Source organism: Myodes glareolus, chromosome 8, assembly GCF_982192425.1.
Source record: "Myodes glareolus chromosome 8, mMyoGla1.1, whole genome shotgun sequence".
In the NCBI taxonomy this organism is placed as follows: domain Eukaryota; kingdom Metazoa; phylum Chordata; class Mammalia; order Rodentia; family Cricetidae; genus Myodes; species Myodes glareolus.
This window is the reverse complement of record NC_142033.1, coordinates 70,471,193-70,497,459: the sequence shown is the minus strand read 5'-3', so window position 1 is coordinate 70,497,459 and position 26,267 is coordinate 70,471,193. Positions and strand designations below refer to the sequence as shown.

At 53.4% G+C, this 26,267-nt stretch overlaps 1 protein-coding gene across 2 annotated transcripts; it reads right to left on the bottom strand.

Annotated features, from left to right (window-relative positions):
• Window positions 1-1,217: 1,217 nt before the first annotated feature.
• On the bottom strand, window positions 1,218-22,447 carry Cpz (carboxypeptidase Z). 2 transcript variants are annotated; one of them, XM_048415182.3, is made up of 11 exons: window positions 22,234-22,447; window positions 18,434-18,466; window positions 16,143-16,517; window positions 13,805-14,017; window positions 11,443-11,639; window positions 10,727-10,888; window positions 9,994-10,152; window positions 7,397-7,532; window positions 5,989-6,128; window positions 2,722-2,821; window positions 1,218-1,683 (listed from the first exon to the last, which is right to left on the bottom strand). In XM_048415182.3, the coding sequence occupies exons 1-11, from the start codon at window positions 22,301-22,303 to the stop codon at window positions 1,337-1,339; spliced, it is 1,932 nt and encodes a 643-aa protein (XP_048271139.1). In that variant the 5' UTR covers window positions 22,304-22,447; the 3' UTR covers window positions 1,218-1,336. The 2 variants fall into 2 exon arrangements, with proteins under 2 accessions (XP_048271139.1, XP_048271140.1); XM_048415183.3 differs by lacking the exon at window positions 18,434-18,466.
• Window positions 22,448-26,267: the final 3,820 nt, after the last annotated feature.

Sequence of the window (26,267 nt, the reverse complement as noted above, 5' to 3'; positions counted from 1 at the left end):
CATACAAGACCCTGGCAATCTGGACCTGCTCCTTCTACTGCACCCACACAATCTTCCTCTGGCGTTCCCGCTCCAGGGCATACAGTGACTGCAGCATGGTGTCCTGTACACAGTGAGGCCAAATAAATGCTGACCTCTTGACCATCAGACACCTGGAGAGATGCAGGGCACAAAATCTCCAAACTGAACAAGACTCCGGATCATTCTTGGAGGCTCGGCATCTGTGAACTGTAGTGCTGGTGTGATGGTTTAACGGCTCTAGGAGTCACCACTATCAGAAGCCAATGAGGAAAGCATGTAGATTGTGGCCTTGAGAACTTGAAAGCAAAATAAATAAATGAATAAATAAATAAAATAAATAAATAAATAAATAAATAAAAACAAAAAACGGGAAGTGGTGGTGCACGCCTTTAAGCCCATACTTGGGAGGTTGAGGCAGGCAGATCTCTGTAATTTAGAGGTCAGCTTGGTCTACAGAGTGAGTTCCAGGACAGCCAGGACTACACAGAGAAACCCTGTCTCAAAAACAAAAACAAAAAACAAAAAGAAAAGAAAGAAAACTTGTGTCCAGGCCTAGGCTGCCAAGAGGCCAGGGAACAAATTAGTGTGTTGTCATGACCCCTTGACACAGGGGCAAAACAGATGCCCACAAACCAAGCAGAGAGAGAGACCAGCTCTTCCAGGACTAGGCTATGAAAACTTCTTTTGTGCAAGAACTCCACTTTGACTTTGCTATGCAGTGCGAGCTGGGTAGCACTCACTTCTTTGCTAGTGCTCCCCTGGAATGCAACAGAACTGTCCGTCTGGTGACCCTGGGACTGGTAAGACCTCTTACGGTATGAGAGATGGTCAAGAGAGAGAGCACCCGTGGGGAGCATGCGGCTATGGGAGGTCCCTGAAGGAAGGGCCAAAGAAGACTGGGCCCCAGAATCAGAACCCCACAGAGCCTGCGAGCCCCAAAGGCAGATTTCAGCCAAGCTGCATGGATTCCAGTGCCAACCAACTCTTCATTTTTGCGGCCTTGAGCCTGTCTTGGAGTCACCTCCGTGTAACCCCTCTTTCATCCAGGTGACTCCTGGCCACTCGACCTGCAGCAGCAGAATCCAGAGCTCAGCCTGCTACTGGGGACAGGGAGAGCACCACCTAGGGGCTTTTTGCCAGGACCAGTCTGAGCAAAGACCCCATTCCTCCCATCTCTTCACGAGTCTTTCATCACCGTGGGTGAACATGCTTTAATACGTTGCAGAGGCCGGGTGTGATGTCTGTGGCTGGGGGAACCCCAGAACCAGAAGCCCAGGCCGCGGAGGTGGACATCCGGGCAGGGCCTGAGGGGATGTTAGTACTTGAGCAGCCAGCGTGGCTTGGACGGGCTCAGTGATGTGAAGTAAGACCACCACCATGGTTTGCTCCCACTAGCTGGCTGCCTACGTGCCCTGGGGGGCTCGAAGTCCAGCTGTGTGGCCTCCCCCTGGGGCTCTTGGGACCAGGGTAAAGCTCTTGAAGGTCCAGGAAGGACGTTCTTAGGTCCTGTCCTCAGAGGCTGGAGGATGAAATCCACGCGGCCGGCCCTCTTCATGCGCAAGGGAATGGTGACTCTCTTCATAACCTTGGAGTAGCCGGGGGCCTGAGCAATGATGATATGGGAACCAGGAGGAAGGAGTCTCCAATAGTCGCCATCAGGGGCTTCAAAGAGAACAGAAACAATCCTCAGAGGGCTTCAGCCCCAGGCTTGGGCAGAAGTGTGATAGATGGGGGTAAGAGGGCCTTAGCCCTCAGGTGGGATGGGCATTTGCCTCCACCTGGAATGTCCTCTTCTGTCAGGTCCCTATTCATCCCTCAAAGCCCTACTTAGGTGCTACCTTGTCCTGGCAGGCTTCACCTTGTCCTCATAACTTAATCAGCAAGTCTACCTTCCTTGTACAATGATGCCACCAGATCCCATGTTACAGGTATCTATCTTTCTAATGTTTTTTGATACTATCTTGTTTTACGTGGGCGAGCCTTTTGCCTGCACATATGTATTTGCACCACGGGCAGGCACAGTGCCCACAGAGGTCAGAAGAGGACATTGAATCCTCTGGAACTGGAGATGGCAGGTGGCTGTGAATCACCATGTGCTGTGAACTGAACCTGGGTCCTCTGCGAGAGCAATGAATATTCTTCCTGAGCCACCAGCCAGAGCCCACGTGAGTCAAAACCAACTTTGCAGAGTGTTGTGGGTTCCATATGGAGCGTCCCCCATTGCTCATGTGTTTGAACAATTGGTGCCGGATTAGTGGTGGCATTTTGGAAGGTCGTGGAACCTTCAGGAGGTAGAACTCACTGCCATGACTTCTCTACCAGGATGGGCTAGGAGACAAAATGAACCCTCCCTTCCTTAGGTTGCTTCTTGCCAGGCATTTTGTCACAGCAACAAGCTAAATAACTAAGTACCCTACACACAGTGACCAGTGTGGCCTTTGGGGCCTGCATAAGAGGATCCTGGAGGGAGGTGGCTCCAGGCTGCTGCCTCTGAGAAGGAGGTGTATTTCTGGGAACACAACAGCCATAGCAGAACTACCTCTTCTCAGGCAAACCCAGCAGGAGACACAGCACCGGGCAGGCAGGGTCTCTCCGTGCTGCCACTCTCCCGAGCCAAGCCGACTGGGAATGAACGGAGCACCTGTGAAACAGGACACCTGCACTGGCCTCACCCACAGATGGATGCAGTCTGCAGCTCACCTGTGGTGACATCATGGCGGATGCCTTTCACTAGGATCCGCGCGTTTTTGACTGGCTTTCCGTATTTGTCTGTCACCACACCCTTGATGCCCCGGTGTACCTGGAGGAACCAGAGAGAAGGAACAGAGGTGACACCTGCCTATAATTGTCACTTTCACTGGGGCCCCACCAGGTTCCTCTGGGCTGGGGTTCTGCGTATGTAATTGAGTAAGCCACTCTCTGGGCCTTATTTCCTTTTGGGGGGTTGTTTTGTTTTTTTCGAGATGGGTTTCTCTGTAGCTTTGGAACCTGTGTTGGAACGTGCTCTGTAGACCAGGCTGGCCTCAAACTCAGAGATCCGCTTGCCTCTGCCTCCCAAGTGTTGGGATTAAAGGCATGAGCCACCACTGCCAGGCCCATTCTGGTTTTTTGGCTGACACTGCAGCTCTGCCCCAGAGTCCTGCTCAGTTTCCTTCTTGACCTCAGACACTGAAGACGACCTTTGCTGTCTACTCCTAGGTGCTTCTGAGCTCCAATACCTTCCTAGCTTCAAGCAGGCATTCTGGGTTCCCTCTGAGCAGAGATTCTAGAAGGAAACCTGGTAAGGACACAGCCAGGGGTCTCAGACCCCAACCCACAATGGATTCTTATATGTATTGGTCTATGCACCAGACACCCTGCCCATATCTTCAGAGTAAAACCTAAGACCCATGGAGGACAGCCACAGACCTGGATCCACTCAGGCCTACTGTGAATTAGCCCTGTGGCTTCCCTGCCACACTCTGTGTCTTCTGCACACAATGACTCCTACCTCAGGGCCTCCTGACCCCAGTAAATCATTAGACTCTTCACACTCAGCTTCCTCAGCTACAGAATGGGTCTAGGTGGAGCCAAAGCTGCCAGCAACACCTAGGGCTCACAGAGCCTCTAAGACCAGCAAAGGCAGGAGTTTAATAATCCCTGGAGTTAACCTGCTCCACCTTGGCAGCTGCCACCCCTCACTCTTGACCTTCAGTGGCACCAAGGGAGACGTAACCATCAGATCACTTCCTTCCTACATTTTAGCAAGAATCCGGTGTTTAACGTGCCCTGGGAAAGGAGGGCACGTGGAGTGTGGGGTGAGCTCAGGATAAGAACTCAGCTCCCCTGATAGGAACAAGTGACCCGGACAGGTGACCTGGATGCTCCTGAGCATGGGTTGCTTTCTGTGGATCTGAACCCAGAAACACTATCCTGTGGAACAGGAAGAGGGATTTCAAATGCCAAGCTTCCCCTGTGGGAGGTGTTGGGAAAATGATGGTGCAGACGGCACCATGCCACCCAGCTCCTCCCTTGCTCCTCCTCAACTACAGAGCAGTGGGTGCTGAATCCTACACGTGACACAGGCTCTGCTGATCTGGCTAAAGCTGTCCCTTGAGTCACTGCTCACCTTCAGCTCCCACACACACACACGTACCTAGATCTCTGCCCTTCACCTTCACCCTCTTTGGCCGTCAGCCCCAATCCACTCCTTTCCCCACTTCCAGACCCTGTCATTCTTCAGCCTCCAGGATGCCATTCCTGCTAATCCCTTTGCCTCAGCTCCTCTCTCCCTGCTGGGCCTGACTGAGTTGGGCCTTACTCCTCTGCCCCTCCAGGGAACAGAGCCTATCCATGGAAGCCCCTCCCTATAGTCTGCTAGTCTCCAATCTGTGCTTCAGCTGGGGTCCTCTCCTGCCACCCAGGGCCTGGAGCAGTGTGGCAGGAAGAACTGGTCCTGTCTCTCCGACCCCCACCCCTGGCCTGCTCAGGATCACTGTGAAAGTGACCTCAATTGGCTGTGACAGACCTGATCCTTATCAGGACCCGTGCCTGCTTTCCTGGGGGTCATCTGTCTCAGAGGCCAAGTGCTGCCCAACTGGCCACCACTTCGCTTGCCATTAAATCTTCCTACGCCGATACTTCATGTACAATATCCATGGAGCCATCCCAGCCCCACCAAAGGCTCCTTCTAACTCATTTTCCCCAGACAGCTACAGAATGACCTGAGCATGAACCTCTGCCCCAAGTCCTGCCTATGGATGAGACATGCCTGACAGACAGACATGCCTGACAGACAGACATGCCTGACAGACAGACATACCAGCTACCACAGAACAGACACCCAGCCACTTGGCCACATGGCCACATTCTGTTCTGTCTGGGGTTGTGTCTGTCCCATTTCTGCTGCTCTATCAAGGCTCAGCCTGCTCTTGCCTAGCGAATGGTTCCTGGTCTCTCTAGGAAGGACAGAGCTCCAGGACAGAGCCTTGGGGACACAAAGTCTAGACCCAAACTCCAGGCAGCTGCCAGGCCACACTGCATGGTCATTCCTTTTCCTCTATCTCCCCTATGTCATAGTCATGTGCCCCTGTGGCCACAGTGGCCCTTCTTTCAAGCCCCATCACCTAAAGATAGGGCTGCCTAGGGTAGGGCTGCCTAGGGATGGGACCAATGTAGGGGTGGGACCAACCATGAAGCACTGTGTGCTTGCCACAGCCACCTTGCACCTGACCATGCTCGATTTCCTCAGGAGGTGCTATCTCCCTATAACCCTCCAAGCCTCATGTGAGCTGTGCTGGGTGAATCACCGGGCTCAGGAACCCATTTCCCCTGACTCAGCAGACTCTAGCTGAAGGATCCAATGGGGCTTTCTGAGGGTGTCTCTCCAGCCATGCCTGTCAGTGCCTGCCCACCTGTGCCCAGATGGCCTCAATGCAAACAGGTAGTAAGTCTCGGGCGGTCTACCCTCCACCCTCGGGCCTGACATGTGAGCAGAATGTACCCCAGAGCCATAGTCTCTGAGACCCTCCCTTTCCCTCTTGCAGCCACACCTCAGTCACAGGGAAGGACCCTGGAAGTCTCAATTACCTCACTGAGTCCCCTACTGTACCATCTCTGCTCAGAGTGTACCCTCTTCCTGCCTGGCTTCTCTCCTCTCAAGATTAAGCTTGATTCACCTGCTACTTCTTGGTTACCTCCAGGACTTGGAGGCTGGCCAGCCACCCTGCCCCCAGGTTGCTAGGCCCTGTGCTCCCTTTGGCAATCATGTTTCATCAGGGATGAGACCCTTACCCAAAGGGCATCTACCTGGCATACCCCCATGGTGTGTATGAGGAGAAGTGGTGGGAAGTCCCCTGTCCTGAATGGATGGTCAGAGAAGTATGAACAGACACTTCCATAGAGCCCCAGACAGAGCCCGGGGACGAGGCTAAGGGTGGAGCTGAACCCCATCCCCACCATGGGAAGCTCCCAGTGAGCGGGTCTCACCATCTCCAGGAAGTTCAACAGGGGCTCCTTGTTGTGTTGCCACAGGCCGTAAAGCGCCTCCTCTGGCGGGAACTTCACACAGCCCAGCTCCACTGTGATCTCAAAGCAGTTGGTGTGGAGGTAATTGAAGTCAGACATACCTGTGGGGTGGGTAGCTGGGTGTCAAGGGCAGAGACCCTGGAGCAGGCGCAAGCCCCCAGGCCCAGCACATAGAGATGACTTACCTTGCCACTGTTTTCCCACGCACCGCCCCGAGGACGGGAGTAAGAGGCCTTGGCAAGGCCACAGAGGCAAACTTTGATCCCAGACAGGTTGGCAGCTTAGTCCATGGGACTGGAATTTTATTCTTGCAAAGAAGCCAGCCAGGGTACCACATGAGACTCTGGGTGCCAGCTATTGGGCCTGCGTCCCCAAGAAGTCTACAATGCCCACAGTCTCCAGCTGCCCAGAGTTCCATCAGCAGCCCAGGGTTCCCAGGAGTGAGCCGGGAGGGCTACAGTGTCCTCTCCCGGGCCCTCTGCTCTAAGGACTTCTGAGCTTCTGAGCCCCGCTGTTGCAGCTCTCACTGCCACCGTCCATCCATGGGCCCATCTGCCCCATGGCCCTGCCAGCTGCAGAAAAGGAACCAGCTGGCCTCTCCAGTTCGGCCCTCATAGGACATCTGAAAGCCTCAACAGTAGGACCCAGTACCTGAAGAACCAATGTACCTGAAGCCTTGCAGAAAGAGTTGTCACACCCCAAAAGATGGCATAGCTTCAGAACACAGGAGAAGGGCAGCTTTCTGCCACCTGAGCAGGACTGGTCAGAGGGGGCGAGGTAAGCCCCAACCTTGCTAACAAAGGCCTCGAGCCAGTCTCTTGCCCTCACCACAGAACGGTCCAGGTGAGAAGTGTGCTGGGTACAGTGGGAATAGGGTGAAGGGTGACTGTTCCCGTGCATGTGGGTCCTTCAATGGGTGCCCCAGGATGTGCACAGCATTCGTGTCTTCCCCCAGGACACAGCAGCCAGTGAGGACTCAGGGGTCCATGGATGCTGTGCTCGGAAAAACCCGGAACCCTTAATGTACAAGTGCCCCGTGATCTTATGTAGAAGATAATCTCATCTGTTAGGACCTGTTACACAGAACCAAAATTCCTCCATTGTCCCTGAAATGTCAGCTTCTCTGGGGACTCGCCACTGCACCTACCAGCCCTCTATGATATTTAACAAGTAGCAAGGGCTTGGTCACGAGTGGAATCACCACATGGGTGTTCATTAAATAAACTTAACAGATGCTGCCAGTCACAGGACCAGACCATCCCAGTCCTGCCTCTCCTGGAAGATGGTGACCAAAACTCAAGCCAGACCCTGCCTGAGCACCAGGGCCCTGCTGAGGGAGGCCCCACCCACCCGCCTGTGCAGGCCGCACCTCCAGTGAAACTGTACCAGTCCGCCCCGTTGATGATGCTCCCCTGCTTCAGGAAGTTGCCCCCACACCTGTTCTCCGACCTGTCCATCATCATGGGGTGGACATCAGCATAGGCTCTGGCTAGCAGCTTGAACATCTGGAGGTGGAGATGGAGAAGGACGGCGATGGCTCTGTAGCCCTTCGCCATCTACCTAAACATGGGCACGGCTCCTAGGTTAGCCCCAGGACCTGGGCTGTCTGACCCCCTCCCACTCTTCCTCCCCACCCTGCAGCCACCATCCTATGTTCCTCTCCTCCCCTGCCATGAGGGTGGAGGCCCGGGAAGAGGCTGTAGCCATCATCCCCCAAATCCTGGGCACATGAGCCTCAGATCGGGCTGAGAGCCGGGATGTGGTGCAGGGGAGTGGCCTGTCTGCAGGCCATGTGAGTGGGGGCGGGGCCACAAACCTGAGGACTGCACATGAAATAAGGCAGCTAGAGCCGGGTGTGGTGGCACACGCCTGCCTTTAATCCCAGCAATCACAAGGCAGAGGCAGGCAGATCTCTGAGTCTGAGGCCAGCCTGATCTACATAGCGATTCAGGGCAGCCAGAGCTACATAGAGAAACTGTGTCTCAAAAAACCAAAAAGAAAGAAAGAAAGAATGCAACCACATGCTAGGCAGGGCAGCTACAGAGACCAGGAATGCAGGTCTCTGGGTACCAGCCCTCTCAACAGCTGCCTAAGAGAGTGCCACGGTGAGCCGCAGCTGTACCAGCTAGGGCTATAGCAAGTAGGAAGGTCTGAGAGCATGATCATGGCTCCCAGGGCTGGCTCTCCCTGGCAGGGCAGACACTGGCAAAGGTGTACCTAGGGACACCCAGCGAGCTCCTTTCCTCACACTCCCCCACCTCTCCTGAGACTGTGGTTTCCACAGAGCCTGCTGCCGACTGCAGGCTGCATAGTTATTGATTGAAGATTGATGGCTGGGGAGTAGGCTCATTTCTTCTGACTCTAGTGGGACCCATTGAGGTGAACCTCCCCCCGATGGACATCCCCAGACGCTGAGGCTGGGAGGCTGGCCTGACGGGGGGGGGGGCTCCTGCTGCTCAGGAGCACGCTTGCTCACTCAGGCACCCAGGGGATACACTTGCGCAAGATCTGAGCCCACACTGAATGAGTGTGCAAATGAATGTGTGAGTGACCATAGATAAGGAACGAACGAATGAATGAACAAACGAATGAATGAATGAACGAATGAATGAATGAGCGGATGATTAGAAGCAGGGCCAAGGATCCAGAGGGTACAGGTGTTGCTGGCACAGCCCTTGCAGCCTGCAAGTACAAGTGCACTGAGCCTAGTCTGGTTGTGTAGAGTCCCCTGATGGTCTATGCCTGAAGCATCCTCCCATACCTGAACATCTCCACCTCACCCTTGCCCCTGTGCTCCACTAGGCCCAACCTCGGGGAAGCCATCTCTAAGTCTAGGCCAGGTTGAGGTTCCTCCACGAACACACGTGTGAACACAAGCACATACACATGCTCCAAGGGCATGCAAACACAAACATGAACGCACCCGTGTTCACACAAGTCTACATACACTGTGCCCCAGCCTTTGGGACCCTTCATAGAGGCTGGGATCTCCTGTCCTTGTTTGTTTGTTGTTGTTGTTTTGTGTTTGGGGTTTTTTTGTTGTTCTGTTTGTTTTCCTCCATGGGCAGAGGACCCTCAGAGTAGGAGGGAACAGTCCCCTCTGCCATTGTGGCCCAGAAACAAGGAAATAACTAGATAAGACCACTTTGCTAAGTGTTTAAGGGGGGATAAGAGCAGTTATTTCCCCTGGCCAGGAGGCCCAGAGACCAGGGAGCTTGATGCCTGGCCCTCATCCATCCTAGAGGGTACCTACCTCCAGGTCCCTTCCTCTAAGTTTGCATTGAAAACTGCCCTGGAGGGTAGGCCAGGCTCCCTGCGCCCATATGATTCTCCAGGAGGTCAGACTAGACACCAAGCACAGACCTGCACAGGCTCCCCTGGGGCAGGAGCCTGCAGCCTCCAGTGATACAGGAGGGGATAGAGAGCTGGCCCCAGGCCTGGGGAACACCAGGAACAGCTGAACCCCCCACCCACGCTGCTTTCTCATCCTCACAAAGCAGAGATCAGTTACCTATCTCCTTGCAAACTCAGGGTTGGGTAGCAAGTCGGCTTTAAGGCTGAGAGTGCCTGGAAGGGTCCCAATGTCAAGTAATCTCACCCACAGTGAGGAAAACAAACCTGAGAAATCAGAGTCTTTACCCAAGGACCCCTGTGAGCCCAGCAGGGCTAGAGCCCCACACCTAATCTCTGCCCTCAGTTTAGAGCCCACTGGGCACCATGCATGTGGTAGCACTGCCCCCTACTGGTGTGATCTGGAATAACATGAGACACATCACAGGGAGAAGTTATGGCTTTGATGACTTTGAGAAAGAAGAGCTTTTCTCTGTTTGACTGGGCACTTCCTGGAGCGGGACAGCAAGCAAAGAGGCTGCTGAGGGGTCAATAACACCAATGTCTCCATGAGTTAGAACAGAGTGACGGTGCCTGCCGAGAACGCCTGCCCAGGCTCGTCATTTCATCTCTCACCTTCTCGTCGGGCGTGGGAGAAAACATCTTTTCCTCATGGGGGTGCTTGGAGAAGTCGAAGGGGTAGGACACCACCAAGTCACCCCCATGCAGGCTGGCTGACAGGACGAAGGGAATGGTCTGTATCCACTTCATGATGGCCTTGGTCTCAGGGGCCACCTGCGGGGAAGGAAGCGCTGCTTTCAGGATTCTGCCCGCTCCACTGACCGCCCAGCGTCCATGTCTCTCCCACCCACACCAGACCCAACAGAACGCCTGGCCAGCTGCTACAGTTCTCTCCGGTCACCATGAAGTTCTTGCTGGTCATTCAGGCTGGAACTCACTTTGCCCTTCCTGGTCAGGTCACCTTCCCAGGCATCTGAGGAGCATCCCACCCCAAGCTCCTGACTGCTCTGCTCCTGCATTAAGTAGACCCCACTGGCTTCAGAAGTTGTTCTTACGTTAAGCAGATTGTACTAGCTACAGAGGAGAGAGCTCCTATCAAGCTTGGCTCAGACTTAAGGGGAAACTCAGGGACTCTGGGAAAGTGTCTGGGTCATGAGTGCTTCAGCAGGATGCAGACCTGTGTCAGCCCGGCTGGAGACCAGAGGACCCCGATACATGGTTCCCTGGTCCAGCGAGGCATAAGTCTAACTCGCAGGCTAAATACTGAGGATCAGAGGGGTCTGTGCCCTCGAGAGGGACCCCTGGAGGCTCTAGCTCAGAGAGTGGGCTCTGGCCACACAGCTCCTACCTTACCCCACCAGTAGTACTGGGAGATGGGGATGTGGTCTGTGCGCACACCACGAGTGGAGGCCAGGCGGTAGTACTCCGAGGTCAGGTCAGGGAAGTTGCGGTTTAGATCCAGGTTCTGTGCGTTCTGCCTCCCACTGGTCCAACCATTGTAGCCAGCACCCTGAACACACAGCCCAGCCAAGGATCAACAACTCCCCCCACCCCACATCTTCCAGCCCAGGCTGGGCTGAGGGTCAAGCAGGACTGTGGCTTCTGTGGCTTCATGCAATGAGCCTGTCCTCCCACCTCTCCCACCCCTCAGCATCATGGCTCCCCATTGTTCTCCCACGCCTGGGTACCCACCCCACCCCACCACAGTAGCCCATGCCACTGGCTCCCTTGGCTCTCATCCATGTCCTCTGTCCCTCCTTGTAACTGCCCTAACCCCCACCAGCACACTTTCCTGTTGCAACACTTTCCCTGATTTCTCACGATTGGCAAGAACTCTACCAGTGAGCTACATCCTCAGCCCTGTCCTAAAACAGCACACCAAGCTCTACTCTGTGGGTATCCATCCTGCCCACTCATCAAGCAAAGTGCTGCAATACTGCTGCTTGCTCAGTCCTGGTCACCTGGAGAGGTGGCTGCAGACAGACCCTCATCAAACAATGAATAAAGTCAGAGGTCAAGAGTGTCAGAGGAAGCAGCCCATCTCCAGGCAGCAGGAGCTCCCACCTCTGCAGCCGCCACCTCGTAGCCATCAGGGTTCATGGATGGCAGCAGGTGGATGCGGGTGGTGTTCAGCAGGCGCTGGATGCGGGGGTTGCCCAGCAGGTACTCAGAGCACAGATACTGGGCCAGGTAGATGAGCATCTCCCGTCCCGCCACCTCGTTGCCATGGATGTTGCCAATGAGCTTCACCTCGGGCTCCACTGCAGGGAGAAACTGTGACGTGGGGTGTTGTCTCACAGGCTTGGTTCAGCAAGTGCCGCCAGGTGGACCAGCACTGATTCCTACCAAGAGTCTCTGAGAATAATGAGTTATCTAGGCACTTACTTCTTGAGCTCATTTCTTATGTTTAGCCACAATTATTAGCATAAGTAAAGGCTGCTATAATCATAGATGGTGCCATTGATTTGTGTAACTTCTATTGACATCCTTTGTCCACATTTGTGCAACAAGTCAGACACTTCAGGGCTTAGTAGGCAAAAATAGCTGGTCCTGGGAGGGAAGGATGAATAGATGCATGGATGAGCAGATGGATGAGAGGCTAGCTGGACGTATGGATGGATGAGTAGATTGATAGATGGTGGATGGGCGGATGGATGGATGGATGGATGGATAGATGGATGGATATATGGGTTGGTGGTTAAATAGACAAATGGAAGAACAAATGAATAAACATATAAATTAATGAATGATTGGATAGATGGATCAGTAGATGGGTTGGTGGATGGGTGGAAAAATGAATGAGTAAAATGGATGGATGAATAGATGAATGAATGAAATAATGAATGATGGATAGAGGAAAGGGTAGGTGTGGGTTGGCGGATGGATGGATGGATGGATGGATGGATGGATGGATGGATGAGTGAGTGAAAGGGTGGATGATGGCTATGTCGTGGAAACAGTAGACTAGACCTGGCAGCCTTCCTCAGTGTGGCTGTAGGAAAGTCACCCCTACCAGTTGAATCTAACATTGCGCATGTGGAATACTGAATCTCCCATCCCATCTGTTTGGCTCAGCATCATTCAGCTATAGGTGTGAAAGTCCATGCTCTTCACCAGGAATAATTGACAAGGAACTTCCCATGTCTGTAGGGGTGGTTTGCTCTTGGAGACCAGACTTAATGACTTATGGCCCCTATGGGAGATAAGGCCTTTGAGCTTATGATGTCCACACTGCCCAGTCCAACAAGGTGAATGCTGGGTAGAGGTGGACAACTCAGCAGAATCCTAAGCCCACAGATTCTGGAACTGGAGGGAAGGATGGCTACAGGACAGCTGGAGTGGGCGATGGAGCCAAGGGAGGACCTGAGCTTAAAGATGCTCTCCGTGCTGTCTATAGGCATTGGTAGGGTCACCATGGTCTATTCACACCGGAGATGGAGGCCCAAGCCAAGTCTTTGTTAGAACAGTCTAGAGACCCAGAGAGTCAGCTTGGTGTCTCTTCTCCAGCTCAGAGCCACTAGTAATTACTATAACGAAGTTTAATTTCCTAATTTATACGACAGCAGGAAAGCTGCAAAGGGCCTGAGCCATCCAGCGTTTTCCACAACTCAGAACAGACCTCCACACCTAGTGTTACTGGACCGTGTTTTGGAAATGGAAGACCCACTGTGTCCACCCCATTAGCAATATGCTTCACACATGGACAGAGCGGAGGGAAAATAACCAGGACCCAGACCTGCGCAGACCTGGGACTCGCAAGGCTGCAGGGCAGCAGTGGTGGTGACAGCGGCACGTTCTAGGGTCTAGGAGCGGAGCTTTGGCAGCCATTGCCCACTGACCCTGCCTGATTCAGCGTCCCCTCCAGGAGCTGCTCCAGTCCCTGCAGCCTTCACCCTCTCAGAACACTTTGCACTCTCCCTGAAGACAAAGTATCCTTATGTCTACTGTGTGGGTGACTTGTTTTCTTGCTATTACTCAATCTCCTCAGATCAATGTCTCTGCTGAGGTGAGACCAACTCATTTCCATTCCCATGCTCCCAAACTTGCAAATGATATGAGTTTTCTGGAGAAATCCTTTATACATATATATAGTCTTTCTATGTAGTTCTGGTTGTCTTGGAACTCACTATGTAGACCAGGCTGACCTCCAACTCACAGAGATCCTCCTGCCTCTGCTTCCCAAGTGCTGGGATTAAAGGTGTGTATGACCATGCCCAGCTTGGAGAAATCCTTTTTGATACTGTCACTGAGGGCTGTGGTCATGCACCAATCACAGCCCCCAAAGCATCACCAGGTCCAGGTGGCAGGTGGGGAAACAGATGGAGACACCAAACGGCCACTCCCAGCTTGTCTACCCCAAGGCTAAGTGGGTCTGTATTCTGTTCCCAGGGACAGAATCACACCCGGGCCTCACATGGTCACTCACTCAGCTCGTGCTGGCCTGGGCGACTTGAGAACTCAATGACCAGCAGGTCCTTGCCTTCAAAGCTGCGCCCAATGCTGTAGGTCTTGGCCACCTGGGAACAGCGGGCTGCCGTCCTCTTCAGGACCCGAGCCATCTGAGCATAGGAGTGGTGGGCAAAGCGAATGAAGGTAGGTGGCAGGCCTGAGGGCAGGGCCTCCTCGGCATCCAGCTCTCCTGAGAAAAGACATGGGATTGGGGCTGGGGTGTACTACCTATTTGCTCATGGCTCGGATGGCTCACCTAGCAGCCTCTTCCCCAACCTCATTACACTGCTATTCAATTGGGGTGTGGAGATGACTCATAGGCCTCCTGGATGGCACCACCACAAGGCAGTCCGTGATGGTCCCCAGGAGATGCATACGGAATGTATCTCCACCCCCAGTGTATAATGACAGCGAAATGTGGGTGCCTGCTGGGAGCTTTCCGATGTAAAATGTAGTTCTCAAGAGAAGGTGCATTTAGGACTCTTTGGCCTACAGAAATCACTAAGAGGCTGATGTCTGCCTCTAACCCTGCCATAATGGGGGGACCCTGACACTGCTCTGCATCCCCCTGTACTGGAGCCATGGGATGCACTGTGTTTATACTTGCATAGTCCCGGCAGCACAAACCCAGAGTGATTTCCACAGTCTGCAGTCTGCTGACATTGCTCCCAAACACTTCTTCAACGGGGAGAAACCCACAAAGAAGGAGACGGGACTGGGACAGTGGTAGGTCATAGTGTGACCCCCACACACACCGCACTTGCCCCCCTCGTTTCCCCGTTCCTCTCCATAGCAGAAGCCCAGTTGCTAGCGGCTCTGGGGACCCTCCTTAGTCCTGTTAACTACAGGCCATCCAGGGCCACCAAGAGTTAATGTCATTCCCGCTGTGTCCCATTTGTGGTTTTCATTCTGCTCAAAATGATTACTGAGAAGAAAGAACAGACGAAACTAGCAATTTGGTGGTAGACATGCCCAGAATAATGCTTCTCCAGCAGGCAGTGCCTGGGCTCTCTTGAGACAACAGGCTCAGTCAGAATGGGCTGGCTTCCTTTCTGCTCCCCAACCTCGTTTGCCACCTCCGCGCCTGAGCCCACTGTGGACACAGTCCTGTCTGCTGGCATCGCACTTTCTCCCACCTTCTGTACCTGCACGTGAACCAGCCAGCCCTCCACAGAGGAATGCCAGGCCCCAAGACCAGGTTCAGCATGGCACACCTCCCGCCAGCCACTCACACATCCTCCCCAAAGCCTCTCTGTCTCAGTACACAGTAGGCACTCAGCAGAGGATGGACAAACAGCCCATCTCCCAATGGCTGGCCAGAGTGACTCCAGTGGAAGTCCTTTTGCTGTCTTCTTCCCTGGCCCTCTGTCTCCCAAATGCAGCAGAAGACTAAGGGCTTGCAAAGCAAGGCCACAGGATGCCAGCTGCTGCCCTTCACCAGCCAACACACAGGCCACGCGGTGCTGTTGAGCTCAGACAGGGAAATAATATTAAATCACAGCTAGTGGCTTCTGCCTTGGACAGTATGGAAGTACTTGTGTCCGTCCCACAGGGTTGCATGGTGAGTGCTAGTCCCTGGTGGGTGCTCTTTCTAACCACTGTGCACAGAGTGGCAGAGCTGTGCTCACTGAAGCACTGTGCCAAGCAGCCCTCTGGGACCTCCACACACATCCTGAGACGAGCTACTCACTACCACTCGGCATGGCCCAGTCCTCTGCTACAAGCCGGCCCTGAAGAAAACCAAGTCCTTCTCTCTGCGGCCTACATCACACCTCCTGCCATCCCAAAGAGTCCGCTTGAAAAGGCACTTGGACTCACAGAGCCTGTCATCCTTCAGGCCTGGCCTTGGCCAGCAGGTCTGCCGAGGAATTCCCTTCCCAACCCAGGTCAGAGGCATGGCCAACACAATGCAGTTTTCTGGAGGAAGCTGTAGCTAGGCACTCTGTCTACCATGCCCATGCCCCATCGGTCTGCTGGGCAGAGGCCTCTCTATGGGGAGGCTCCTTCATAGGCCTGACTGGGACACTTTCCTTTTTGATAAGTGGCTCTTCACCCTCCATCTGAGTCCATTGATGCAGGGGCCTTTGGGAAATAGTTCCTTAGCAATGGGATAACCATTCCTATGACCCTACTGGCACCCTTCTACAGAGAGCAGAGACAGCACCAGAATGTGGTTCTTCTCTCTTGTCTGTGCCATCCTGGACTCTATTGATCTGTTTGCCACATGGTCCTAGTGGAACTCTGACATCTGCCTGCCCACACAGTAACCCCCAGATCTAATGTGCAGCCTGGAGCACCCCAAAGCCTTGCCTTACCCCGAAGCTGTTCCAGAGGATCGTAGCAACCTTCCTCTTCTGGTGCGAAGTATCGGGCACAGTCTAGAAAGTAGGGCCAAGCCATATCGATGGCATCAAAGGCCGGCTGGCAGGCCTCCCGCAGACCCTCACAGACACGCCGGCAGGGCCTTCGGGTGTGGCCTCCCTCACAACGGGGGACCAGCACAGAGCACCCCAGCAGCCTCAGGTCAGGGTTGCACTGGCCCTCCAGGAGAAAGTGCAGCACACCCAACAGCATGTACTCAGGGCTGGACTCCACCGTCTCCCACGACCGGTGCTCCAGGGGCGTGGGAAACGATGTCTGGTTGTAGGCTGCATCAATGCAGGTCCTGAGATGCAGGTCCACGCAGGTGGCTGGAGAAGGAGAGTCTTAGGTCACCTGATGCCCTATGCCCAGGTAGATACCACCTAAGGCCAGGGCATGCCATGATGGAGCCCTCGGTCTGTGGGGAGAGGCAAGGACAGGGCTACCGTGCAGGAAGCCGGGTCTATGGGAGAACACAGGGAGGCCTCTGAACTGACTGCACCCAGTCACCTACCAGCAAATGGGACAGAGTGGCAAGGGCCCGAGCAGAATGGGAGCAGGCAGCCTCCCCTTCCCAGGGATGCTTGATGAGGCCAGGAAATTGGTAGAAACAAGCAGAAACAAGTCTCGAGACAGCCCCAAAGGAGAGATGTCCGTGAGAACACAGCACACATGGAATGTCCCATCCTCTAGAGACAAGGTTAGGCCCCCTCAGAAATGCACTTGGCAGGCCTGGTTCTGTTCCTCCTCTTACAAGGACATTGGAAGTGCAGGCCAAAGAGTGTTAGTTCCTCTGATACTGGACACTTTGCGCTGGACCAGTATAGATGGCTCCAGCTGTCCTTCATCCTGCAGCCACCTTTTGCCAGGCAGGGCCTTCTGACTTTCTCCAGAAGCCCCGGAAGCTGCTGGGCACAAAGTTGCACCTTCATTTCCAGGCTCTCCCTCTGCAACCTGTCACCTGCTCCTCCACCCCCATCAGAGACATCATGTGCTGCAGGCCCAAGATCTCGCCACTTTCCCATGTCATGGTGTGCAAAGGACACGATTTTCATGTTCAGCATTCTGTTCAAGCATTTTCGATATGTTGATTTTTGTCTTATTTCCTGGCCTCAGGATTTTGAATTCATTTATTTCTAGGCGGCTCACACCACAGCTGGAGCATGGAAGTCATAGGACGACTTAAAGAAGTCAGTTCTTTCCTTCTACCCCAGGGAGGACCCCGGGGATTTAACGCAGGTGATCAGTCTTGGCAGCAAGCACCTCTACCCACTGAGTCATATTGCCAGCCCAGTTTCTTGGTACTTTTGAGACAGCCCTCACTCCATAGCTCAGGCTGATCTATGTAGCCCAAGCTGGCTTCAAATTCATGGCAATCCCCCTGCCTTCACCTCCTAAATGGTAAGGTGACAGTCATGAGCCCCCAAGCTCAGCTATGGCACTGGTTGTTCTATGGGGGAAATGCTTCCTGGTTTTGCAAATCTTCTCCACACAGAATACACCTGATGCGGGGGCTGGAGAGATGGCTCAGCGGTTAAGAGCATTGCCTGCTCTTCCAAAGGTCCTGAGTTCAATTCCCAGCAATCACATGGTGGCTCACAACCATTTGAAATGAGATCTGATGCCCTCTTCTGGACTGTAGGCAGACACACAAACAGAATATTGTATACATAATAAATAAATAAATACACCTGATGCACACAGCTGGCATCGGAGAGGTTTGCCTCTTCCAGAGAAACAGCTGTGTCCTCATGCCTATCCTGAGCATTTTAAATGCATAGCCTTGAAGCCACTAAGTGAGATGCTCTATCCCTCCTTGTCTCAGTAAGGATGAAACCGGGACCTGGGGGTTGTAGGAAAGGACAGGTCCCAGTTCACAAGCCCACCTGGGCCTGCAGAGCCAGAAATCAAGGGTGGCATCTCTGTGCTGAGGTGTGGATCAGAACAGCCTGTGTTTAACATGCAGGAGGCCCTGGGCTCCACCCTGAATAACACCCCCACCCCCCAAAGAAAAGAAAAAGAATCTTATAGCAAGAAACCAATGCAGGGCTGGCCTTGGAGGGACTCTTGCAGGGCAGAGCTGGTCAGGAAGAGCAGGCTATCCTTTTGTTTAGTCTAATTTTGCTGGGTCTGCTGAGCCTGCTATGTTACCCACATCGGAAGTCAGCATCTCTGCTTTGACATCATGGAGGTCAGGGGACTATAGAGTTCCTACAAAACAAAGCATGGGTGGGGTGGTACCTACCACTGTGTGTGGAGGCCAGCCTCTGACAGTTACCTGGGAAGAGAGACAACCCTGAGTTAGCAGCAGACTCAGGCACACATCTCTCCCTCACAGCCTTTGCCAAATACTCACTGGGCACCAGCCCTGCTCCATCCTCTGCCGCCTTCATTACATTGGTCTGAACTGCTGACATCTGAAGCAGCAGGGGTACCTGACTCTCGGGTCAGGAACCCGAGTCTGGCAAACCATACAACTTGTCTAAGAAAGTGGGCGCATTGACATTGCTCTGGCCTTGCCTGGAACCAAGCTGGAAGTTTCTGTGGCCACACCCCCATAGCCAGCCATGCACCAGCTCCCACAGTGTCCTGAGCCATCAGCCTCAGACTGTGCCAATGGCCCTCCACCACCACACTCAGACTGAAGATTATTCCAAGAGTCATCCAAACAGACACCCCAGTACCAAGAACACTGGAAATGCGGGGGTCTCAGAGCTGTGTGAGTTGGGGACCCCTTTTTGGAAAAAAAATCAACACACAAAACTATTCTTGCAACTGTGAGGTCTCAAGGGCCGCCTAAGAGCCAGGCTCCATGAACTCCCTAGTAAAATCCAGGAAGGGCCATAAAACCCCTTGAACGCTGGCAGTTATGTTCATCCACGGTCCTGTTGGACACCCTGGGCACAAGAAGGTGCCAAGGAGGAAACTGCACCAGGTTTAAATTGGACTGTCCCCGAGACAGGGCCAGAAAGGACTTTGATGGCTTGTGCTGAGAAAGGCCAGGAGCATGGTAGAATGACCATAGTCAAAAAGGAGTCTCTCAGGAGCAAGCGTGCATGCATGGGAGAGGGACTCTGTTAGCATAGCAACTGTGGCAAATGATTGTAGTGATATTTCATTTGTATTTTAATAAATAGAGTTTGCCTGGAGATCAGAGAGTAAAACAGCATCACTGGTCAGTCTTACAGACCAGGCAGTGGTAACACACAACTTTATTTCCAGTAGCCACACTAGTTACCATAGAAACTGGGCGGCGCATGCTTTTAATCCCAGTGGTGCACACCTTTAATCCCAGACCTAGAGAGGATTATAAAATCTGAGACAGCTCTCAGATTCAGTCTCATTCTGAGATTCCTGGTGGCAGAATCGCCATTTGGGACTGAGGTAGAGCCAGTGGCTGGCTGTTTGGCTTTTCTGACCTTCAGGTTGAACCCCAATTTCTCTGAGTTCTTATTAATCGTGCTTCAAATGACTGTGTTTTGTCCTGTTCTGGTGGAACATGGCAGCCAGGAGCCTGGCAGGGGCACAACACCTTTAGGTCTCCCACAAGATCTAGAGTCACGCAGCAGGTGACCGCGGGAGTGAGTCACCTGTGCCTCCCACCCATATAGAAAGCAGCCAGGGACTCAGTCCCATCGTGGTGACCAGAACTCTCTTGCTCAGTGTACCTACTATGCGTCAGGATGCCTCAACTCTGATCCTGTTCCCAGGCTGTCATGAGACAGGCAGCATTTGAGACACCATTCCTCTGCCTGGCACTCACAGGGTTGCCTAGGATTTTACCATCTTTGAGTTTGGGGGTTGCTCTTGGTGGCTTGAAGCAGAGACTCATGTCTCCCAGGTAGCTGGAACTCTCTTCGTGTAGCTGTGGATGATCTTGAATTATTAACCCCCCTGCTTTCCTCACACACGCTGGGATGACAGGAGAGCGCATCATGCCCGATTTCCTCCCTCTTAAAAGACGGGGACAGACTTACAGACTCTTAGGGTGTGGATCTGGGTGTGTACCTAAGCCACAAGAAGCCCCTGGCACCCCAGGACAACTGTCAAGAACCTTGAACATGAGCCAGTGCAGTAGAGAACAGAGAAGAGTCCAGCCCCTGGCCTGCCTAGCTTTGGGCTCACCCGCCCACGCAGTGGGAGCCTGGACAAGTCTCCCTTTACTGATGGGCACGTGGGCCTAGGATGTATAAAGCTAAGCAAGTCATTGGGAGCAAGCCAGTAAGCAGCATTCCTCTGTGGTCTCAGTCCTGCCTCCAGGTTTCAAGCTGCCCTGAGTTCCTGTCCTGACTTTCCTCAGGAGGTGTGAGTCAAACAAACCCCAAGTCATGATGTTTATCACAGCAATAGGAAGCAAACTATAACATACCCCACTCATATTTTATGTCAGTGAAGAGATATTGGAGTAATATTCCAGATTATTGAATTAAACTTTCTATTATTTAAAATCAGTCTCACCTGTTTCTTTCCTTCTTTGAAGTCCACATGGCTGACCTACATCAACCACAAGGTGGCAGCATTTCTCCAAGGCAGAGATGGAAGCTGCCCTCAGACCAACCTCTCTTCAACTTCCCAAGAACCCCTCTAACAGAGAAGTCAGAATGCCCTGGGGTAGATCAGGGCAGCTGCCCCAGTCACACAGCCCAGTAAAGGTGTCACAGTAAGACCCCAAACTTAGGCTCAGCGAAGAACTAGAGCCCTCTGCCAAGGTAAAGACCAGGCAGAGAAGTGTATGCCAGGTTTGCTCCAAGCCCCTGGGACAAGGGGATGGGGTGGGGGTGGAGAGTGAAGTTGTCACCATCCTTAGGTATGAACCCTAAACCACCAGGCTGATACAGAAGTGTCCACGATCTGAAAGCCTACTAAACTTCCATGTGTGCCCCTAGGGAGGGAGAATGGACCCAAAGAAGCTACTCCCTCCCTCCCGAAATACTCTGGATGTGTAGTGGTGTTGCTCAGTCCAGCTAGGGACAGAGCTCACCTGAGTGAAGAAGCAGGTGGCTGCAAAGCAACCCAGGTCTGAGGTCTAGGGGGATAGTGCTCCTGGCATGGGGCAGGCCAGGAAAGGCTTCCTGTAACACAGGTTCCAAACAAGCTTTGGACTCTGCATTTTCTGAGACACCAGGAGTTCAGAGAAGAACCCTCCTTTGCAAGTTTTAGCAGTGCTAGACAGCCACGGACTGCACACAGGTCCACACAGACTTGCCCACGTACACACTTGACCAATTGGCCTGCACCGTCTATTCTGCAGGATGGATCGAGGGCCAGAGGAGGCCAGGGGTGGGGAGAAAAACCCCAGGCTGAGGGCAAAGAAAAGGGACATTGTGTTCCCAACATCCACCTGGCCAGAGCAAGCGGGCTCTCCAATGACTGCAAATCCTAGCTCTTAAAATCCTACATCTGATACCATGGGCTCTGAAGGCCAGGGGCGGGAGGGTGTCCAGCTAGACTCAGGTGGTTGCTGTTGATAAAGACCCCAAGAATGTGAACTAGATGCACCCCCCACCCAAGTAAGAGGGAAACTGGATCCCAGTTTCTGGAGAGGCAGTGGTACCAGAATAGAGTTCAGGACTCCAGATCCATCCTCAAGACCCTTAGTTGAGATTTCTGATCTCTCCCTTATCCCTGTCCTATCCCTGCAGAAACATTCCATCCTTCTCTGGGCCACTTCCAGAGACAAGTTATACACGTTGCAGCCAGGAGTTTGGAAGGAAGGGTCAGGAGTCTGCTATAGCCAGCACCTCCCCATTCCTGGAAGGTCAGGGGACTCAGACCGCCTTGTCCCCACAATCCTGGCACCTGCTCACTCTGACCCATTTACAGATCCCACCAGTCTAGGTGCCTGCTCTGCACTGGCGCGTGCTGTGTCCCTCCAGGCTCTGCTGTCTTCCTGGGGTCTCTGGTTCAGCTGCTGAGAAAGCCCAGTGCCCCAGCAAAGTTCTCTCTACTGCCTAAGTGTCACAAGGAAGCACCCTTAGGACAGTCTATCCAGGTGGGTTGAAGGAGGTTGTCTAAATCTACCCAGAGGGGCAGTTGCGACCTTACCGGAGCAGCTGGGGTGTGCGGCAGCGGCCAGTGTAGCCAGAACAGCCAGGAGCAGCAGCGGTGTAGGCATGGTGGGCGCGCAGATGCGCTGGAGGGTGCAGTGATGTGGCACTCAGGGCGCGCGTGTGGCGCTGCTGGGCCAAGTGACTGGGGGTGGGGGGCGAGGAGCCGGCGCAGGAGTCGGGTTACAACCGGCAGTGCCAGACACTGGAGAAGGGATGCTGGGGAGGAGGAGGGAAGACAGATAAAAGCCAACTTGCCCCCAACCCCTCCAGGAGCCCCGCCTCCTCCAGAAAGGAACTTGTCCTGCTGTGGGAGGCTCTGGGGAGCTGATCATCAAATCCCTGCTGATTGGGCTTAAGAACCTTGGTCTGTGGGTAGACGGAGCCTGCACCAAAAGCGGAGATGGGTCCTGACCCAAAGCTGACCCCACCTGGAAGTGAGCCAGGCCTTGGTCAGAGACAACAAAATGAGGTCGCTCATGCCTCGCGTGCCAATCGCCTGTGTAGATTCTCTCCCAGGGCAGCTGCTTGTAGAGCAAAGGTACCATGGCACCCCTGCCTGGGCGCTGGCACCGCTCTGATCCTCTGTGTGGGGCTGTGGTCCAGGCAGGTTCCCCAGACTTTGATTCCATCACTTGCAGGGCCCATCAAGGACCTAGCTCACTGGACCCTCCTGAAGGATTGGGTAACCTGAAGGCAATGTCATGAGGTGGGGAGGTAGCCCAGTGGTGACCAAACTCCAGGTTATATCTGGGAGAATGGTAGCATCCTTCTACACACCTGGTCCCTTACTCCTTGCCTTTTCCACCCACAGCTTCCTGGGTAGACTCCCAGAACTATCAGCACCCAAGTGAAAAATGAAAAAATAAAAATAAAAAGATGACCTGTGTCCCATATGCTCAGTCCTTCTGGGCCTCACCATTTGGCACGGATCAGACGCTGTCACAGTTGTATAAATACGCATATCTGCCTGCCAGCCACTTCTCACCGCCCCACTGCCTCACTGCCGTGGTCCAGTTGTGTGCACATGTCACAAGCTTAGGGATAGCACCTGTGAGACACCAAGGTAGCACTTAGCTCTGTTCCTAGCTGAAGTATTTGGCCCAGATGACTTTTAGGGGTCAGATGCCTTCATGGGCATCCTCTATGCCCGGGACAGCTGGAGGCTGTGGACAAGCCACTTAGACCTGGGTGAGAGGTTACAGTCCCTCTGCGGAGCAGACCCACCCTCAGGGAGCGCGAACCACCTCCACAGCTATTCAAGTCAGAGCCGTGCAAGGCAGCACTTGGGTCCACCTGGGCTCAGCCTTGCCCAACAAGGACACTTGGGTCTGCCCACCAGCCTCCTGAAACCCCACCTCTGGCCTTCTCTTTGAAGACTCCTGACTTGGCCTCTCATCTCTGAGTCCAGCGGGCAGCATGTAGGCTAAGTGCCATGGGAACTGTGGGTCTACTGCTATCCTCTTCCACCAGCAGGTTTGATTCTCACGCATACAAAGCATGAAGCTATGGGAGCTGGCTGTGCAGCCCTCAGTGGGAGCTTCTTCTTCATCCGCAGCCATGCATCGGAACCCACGCAGCTTGGAGTTCACAGCCCTTCAGACTTGACGAAATAAGATCCATCGAGCTACCACAGCTCTTCCAACCCCAGCTGTCCTGGGAACAGGATCTCCTCTATAATCCAGCCTGGGCTCATCAGCAGAGTCAGCCCAATCCTCCACTAGGTGATTCTTCATGGGGAACTCACAGACAAGGTTGCACTTTCCCAATGGGGAAGAGACCGCATCCTCTCCATCTGCCAGAAGCCCTGAACCAGACCGGGCAGCCACAACAGAGGTCTCAAGACTCAAAGCCTGGAGTGGGGAGAGTGATCCACAGGGTCCCACAGAGAACACTGCCACTGGTATTCCAGTTTAGCCACATTCCCCAGCCTTGCTTAGCCATCCTGGGCACTTACCACTGACAATGGCACCAGTGGCCTTGAAGTGATGGGCATAGCAGCTAGCAGGAGCATACAGGTGGGGTGTGTCACTCCCTGGCCCCAATGATTCTGATGTGGATGTTGGCCTCAAGAGTGTTTTTATCAGGGCAGTTACCATACAAACCCCAGGAGGGGTGCAGAAAGCCCTTATACAGCATTCGCCAGGCAGCAAGGGAGGGCGCTAGGGTTTAGGAGCATGGGGACAGTCTCTGTCCCCCACTCACTTACTCTCGTCCTGCTTGCTGTGCATGCTGTCGGAGCTGAGCCCTGTGCCTTGTCACCTTTGCTGCTGTGCTTATTGTCACCTGATTTGTGTCACCACAGGTCATGTTCTGCTTCGTGTCACTCAAGGTGTGGTGGGTCCCCATGTGCAGTCCAGCAATAGATGCCTATGAGCTCAGTGAGAAGCCCACGGTCAGCTCCCTGGTGCTCTGCGCAGCACTGGATGTCAGCCAAGTGTCCAGAACGCCAGTGCTCTGGCACGAGGGGCAGCCAATGAACACAGCCCATCCACTATAGTGGAGGGAATGTCCAATGCAGCAAATGGCTCAGAGGCAGCATCTCCTGAAGCTCTGCACCGTGGATCTAGCAGAGCGGCACTAGAGCATTGAACAGCAGCCACACCACCAATGCCAGGTTGCCAGGGTCCCACAGGTGGTGGCAGGACTGTGCCTGGTGGAATCCAGGAGCTATCCAGGGAGAGTCCTGCAGTAGAGCAGATGCTGCAGCTTCCCAGAGATTCGGAGCCGGGCCAAGTCCAGAACAGCTTGAGTGAGGCAAGCATGGGGTCAAGGCACCCAGAGAGGGTGTTACATACACTGTGTGGTGTTGGGTAATTGGCAGTGCTAGGAACAGCCACGGGTACTGGTACTGTACTGGGTGCTGAACGTGGTTGCCCACCCCTTTGCCCCAGGCACTATCCCAAAACACAATTCCATGGGAGGACAAAGGGAACAGCTGCTAGAAAGCCTCTTTGATGCCATCTGTCTTCTTGACCCCTCTGACAACCCAGGGAAAAGAACCCTGTGCCCTTCTACTGTTAATCAGGCTGGTCCCCTGATATAGTCACACCTTCCCCACCATTCAGCTTGTTGGGTTTTGAGCCACATGCAGTTGAGATGTAAGCTGGTAGGAATGGCAGTTGGCACCAAACCTCAGTGACCCAGTGGTTAGATGCTCAGTGACTGGAGAGAGAATGAAAGGGGAGGTTTTGGAGGGACACTCTCAAAGGGATACCTCATGGGGACAACCTCAGGACACAGAGCCCTTCGATTCATGGCTCTTGATGCCCTTAACTGTGGGAAAGTGTGTCTCTTCCCCATCCTAGTCATGTGGCTTTGAGCATATTGGCAACTTGAGGGAGGAAGTAGGCCAGGGTAGCATCTGATCCAGGAGTAGGGGATTATGGAAGAAGAGCTAGATTCAGAGGGGCCAGAAGAGGTGATTAAATAAGGATTTGTGGATGGATGAGATCTCTAGGTTGTGGGCTGTGCCTGGGGCAGGCCCTAGCCTGCTCCGACCATGAGACATCAGGAGCTTGATCAGATTCCAGGAGTTCTGGGGTGTAATGGGGGTCCAGCAGGGCTATCAAGAATGGTATATTGTAGTAGGAGACTCCTTGTTCATTTCCTGGCCACCCAGACTCCCAAAATAACCACGCAGAAACCATATTATTTGCAATACTGTTTGGCCAATAGCTAAAGCATATTTCTGACTAACTCATATCTTAAATTATCCCATCTCCATTAATCTATATATTGTCACATAGCTGTGGCTTACTGGCAAGGTTCAGCATCTGTCTCTGGCAGGGTTACATGGCTTCTCACTGACTCCGCCTTCCCTCCCAGCATTCAATTTAGTTTTCCCAGCCTAGTTCTATTCTGCTAAGTCACTGGCCAAAACAACTTCTTTATTAACCAATAAAAGCAACACATATACAGAAGGACCTCCCACACCATTTCCCCTTTTCTGTTTAAATAAAAGGGAAGGCTTTAACTTTAGCATAGTAACATTACATATAATCAAACAGGTATCAAGCAAGAATTACAGTT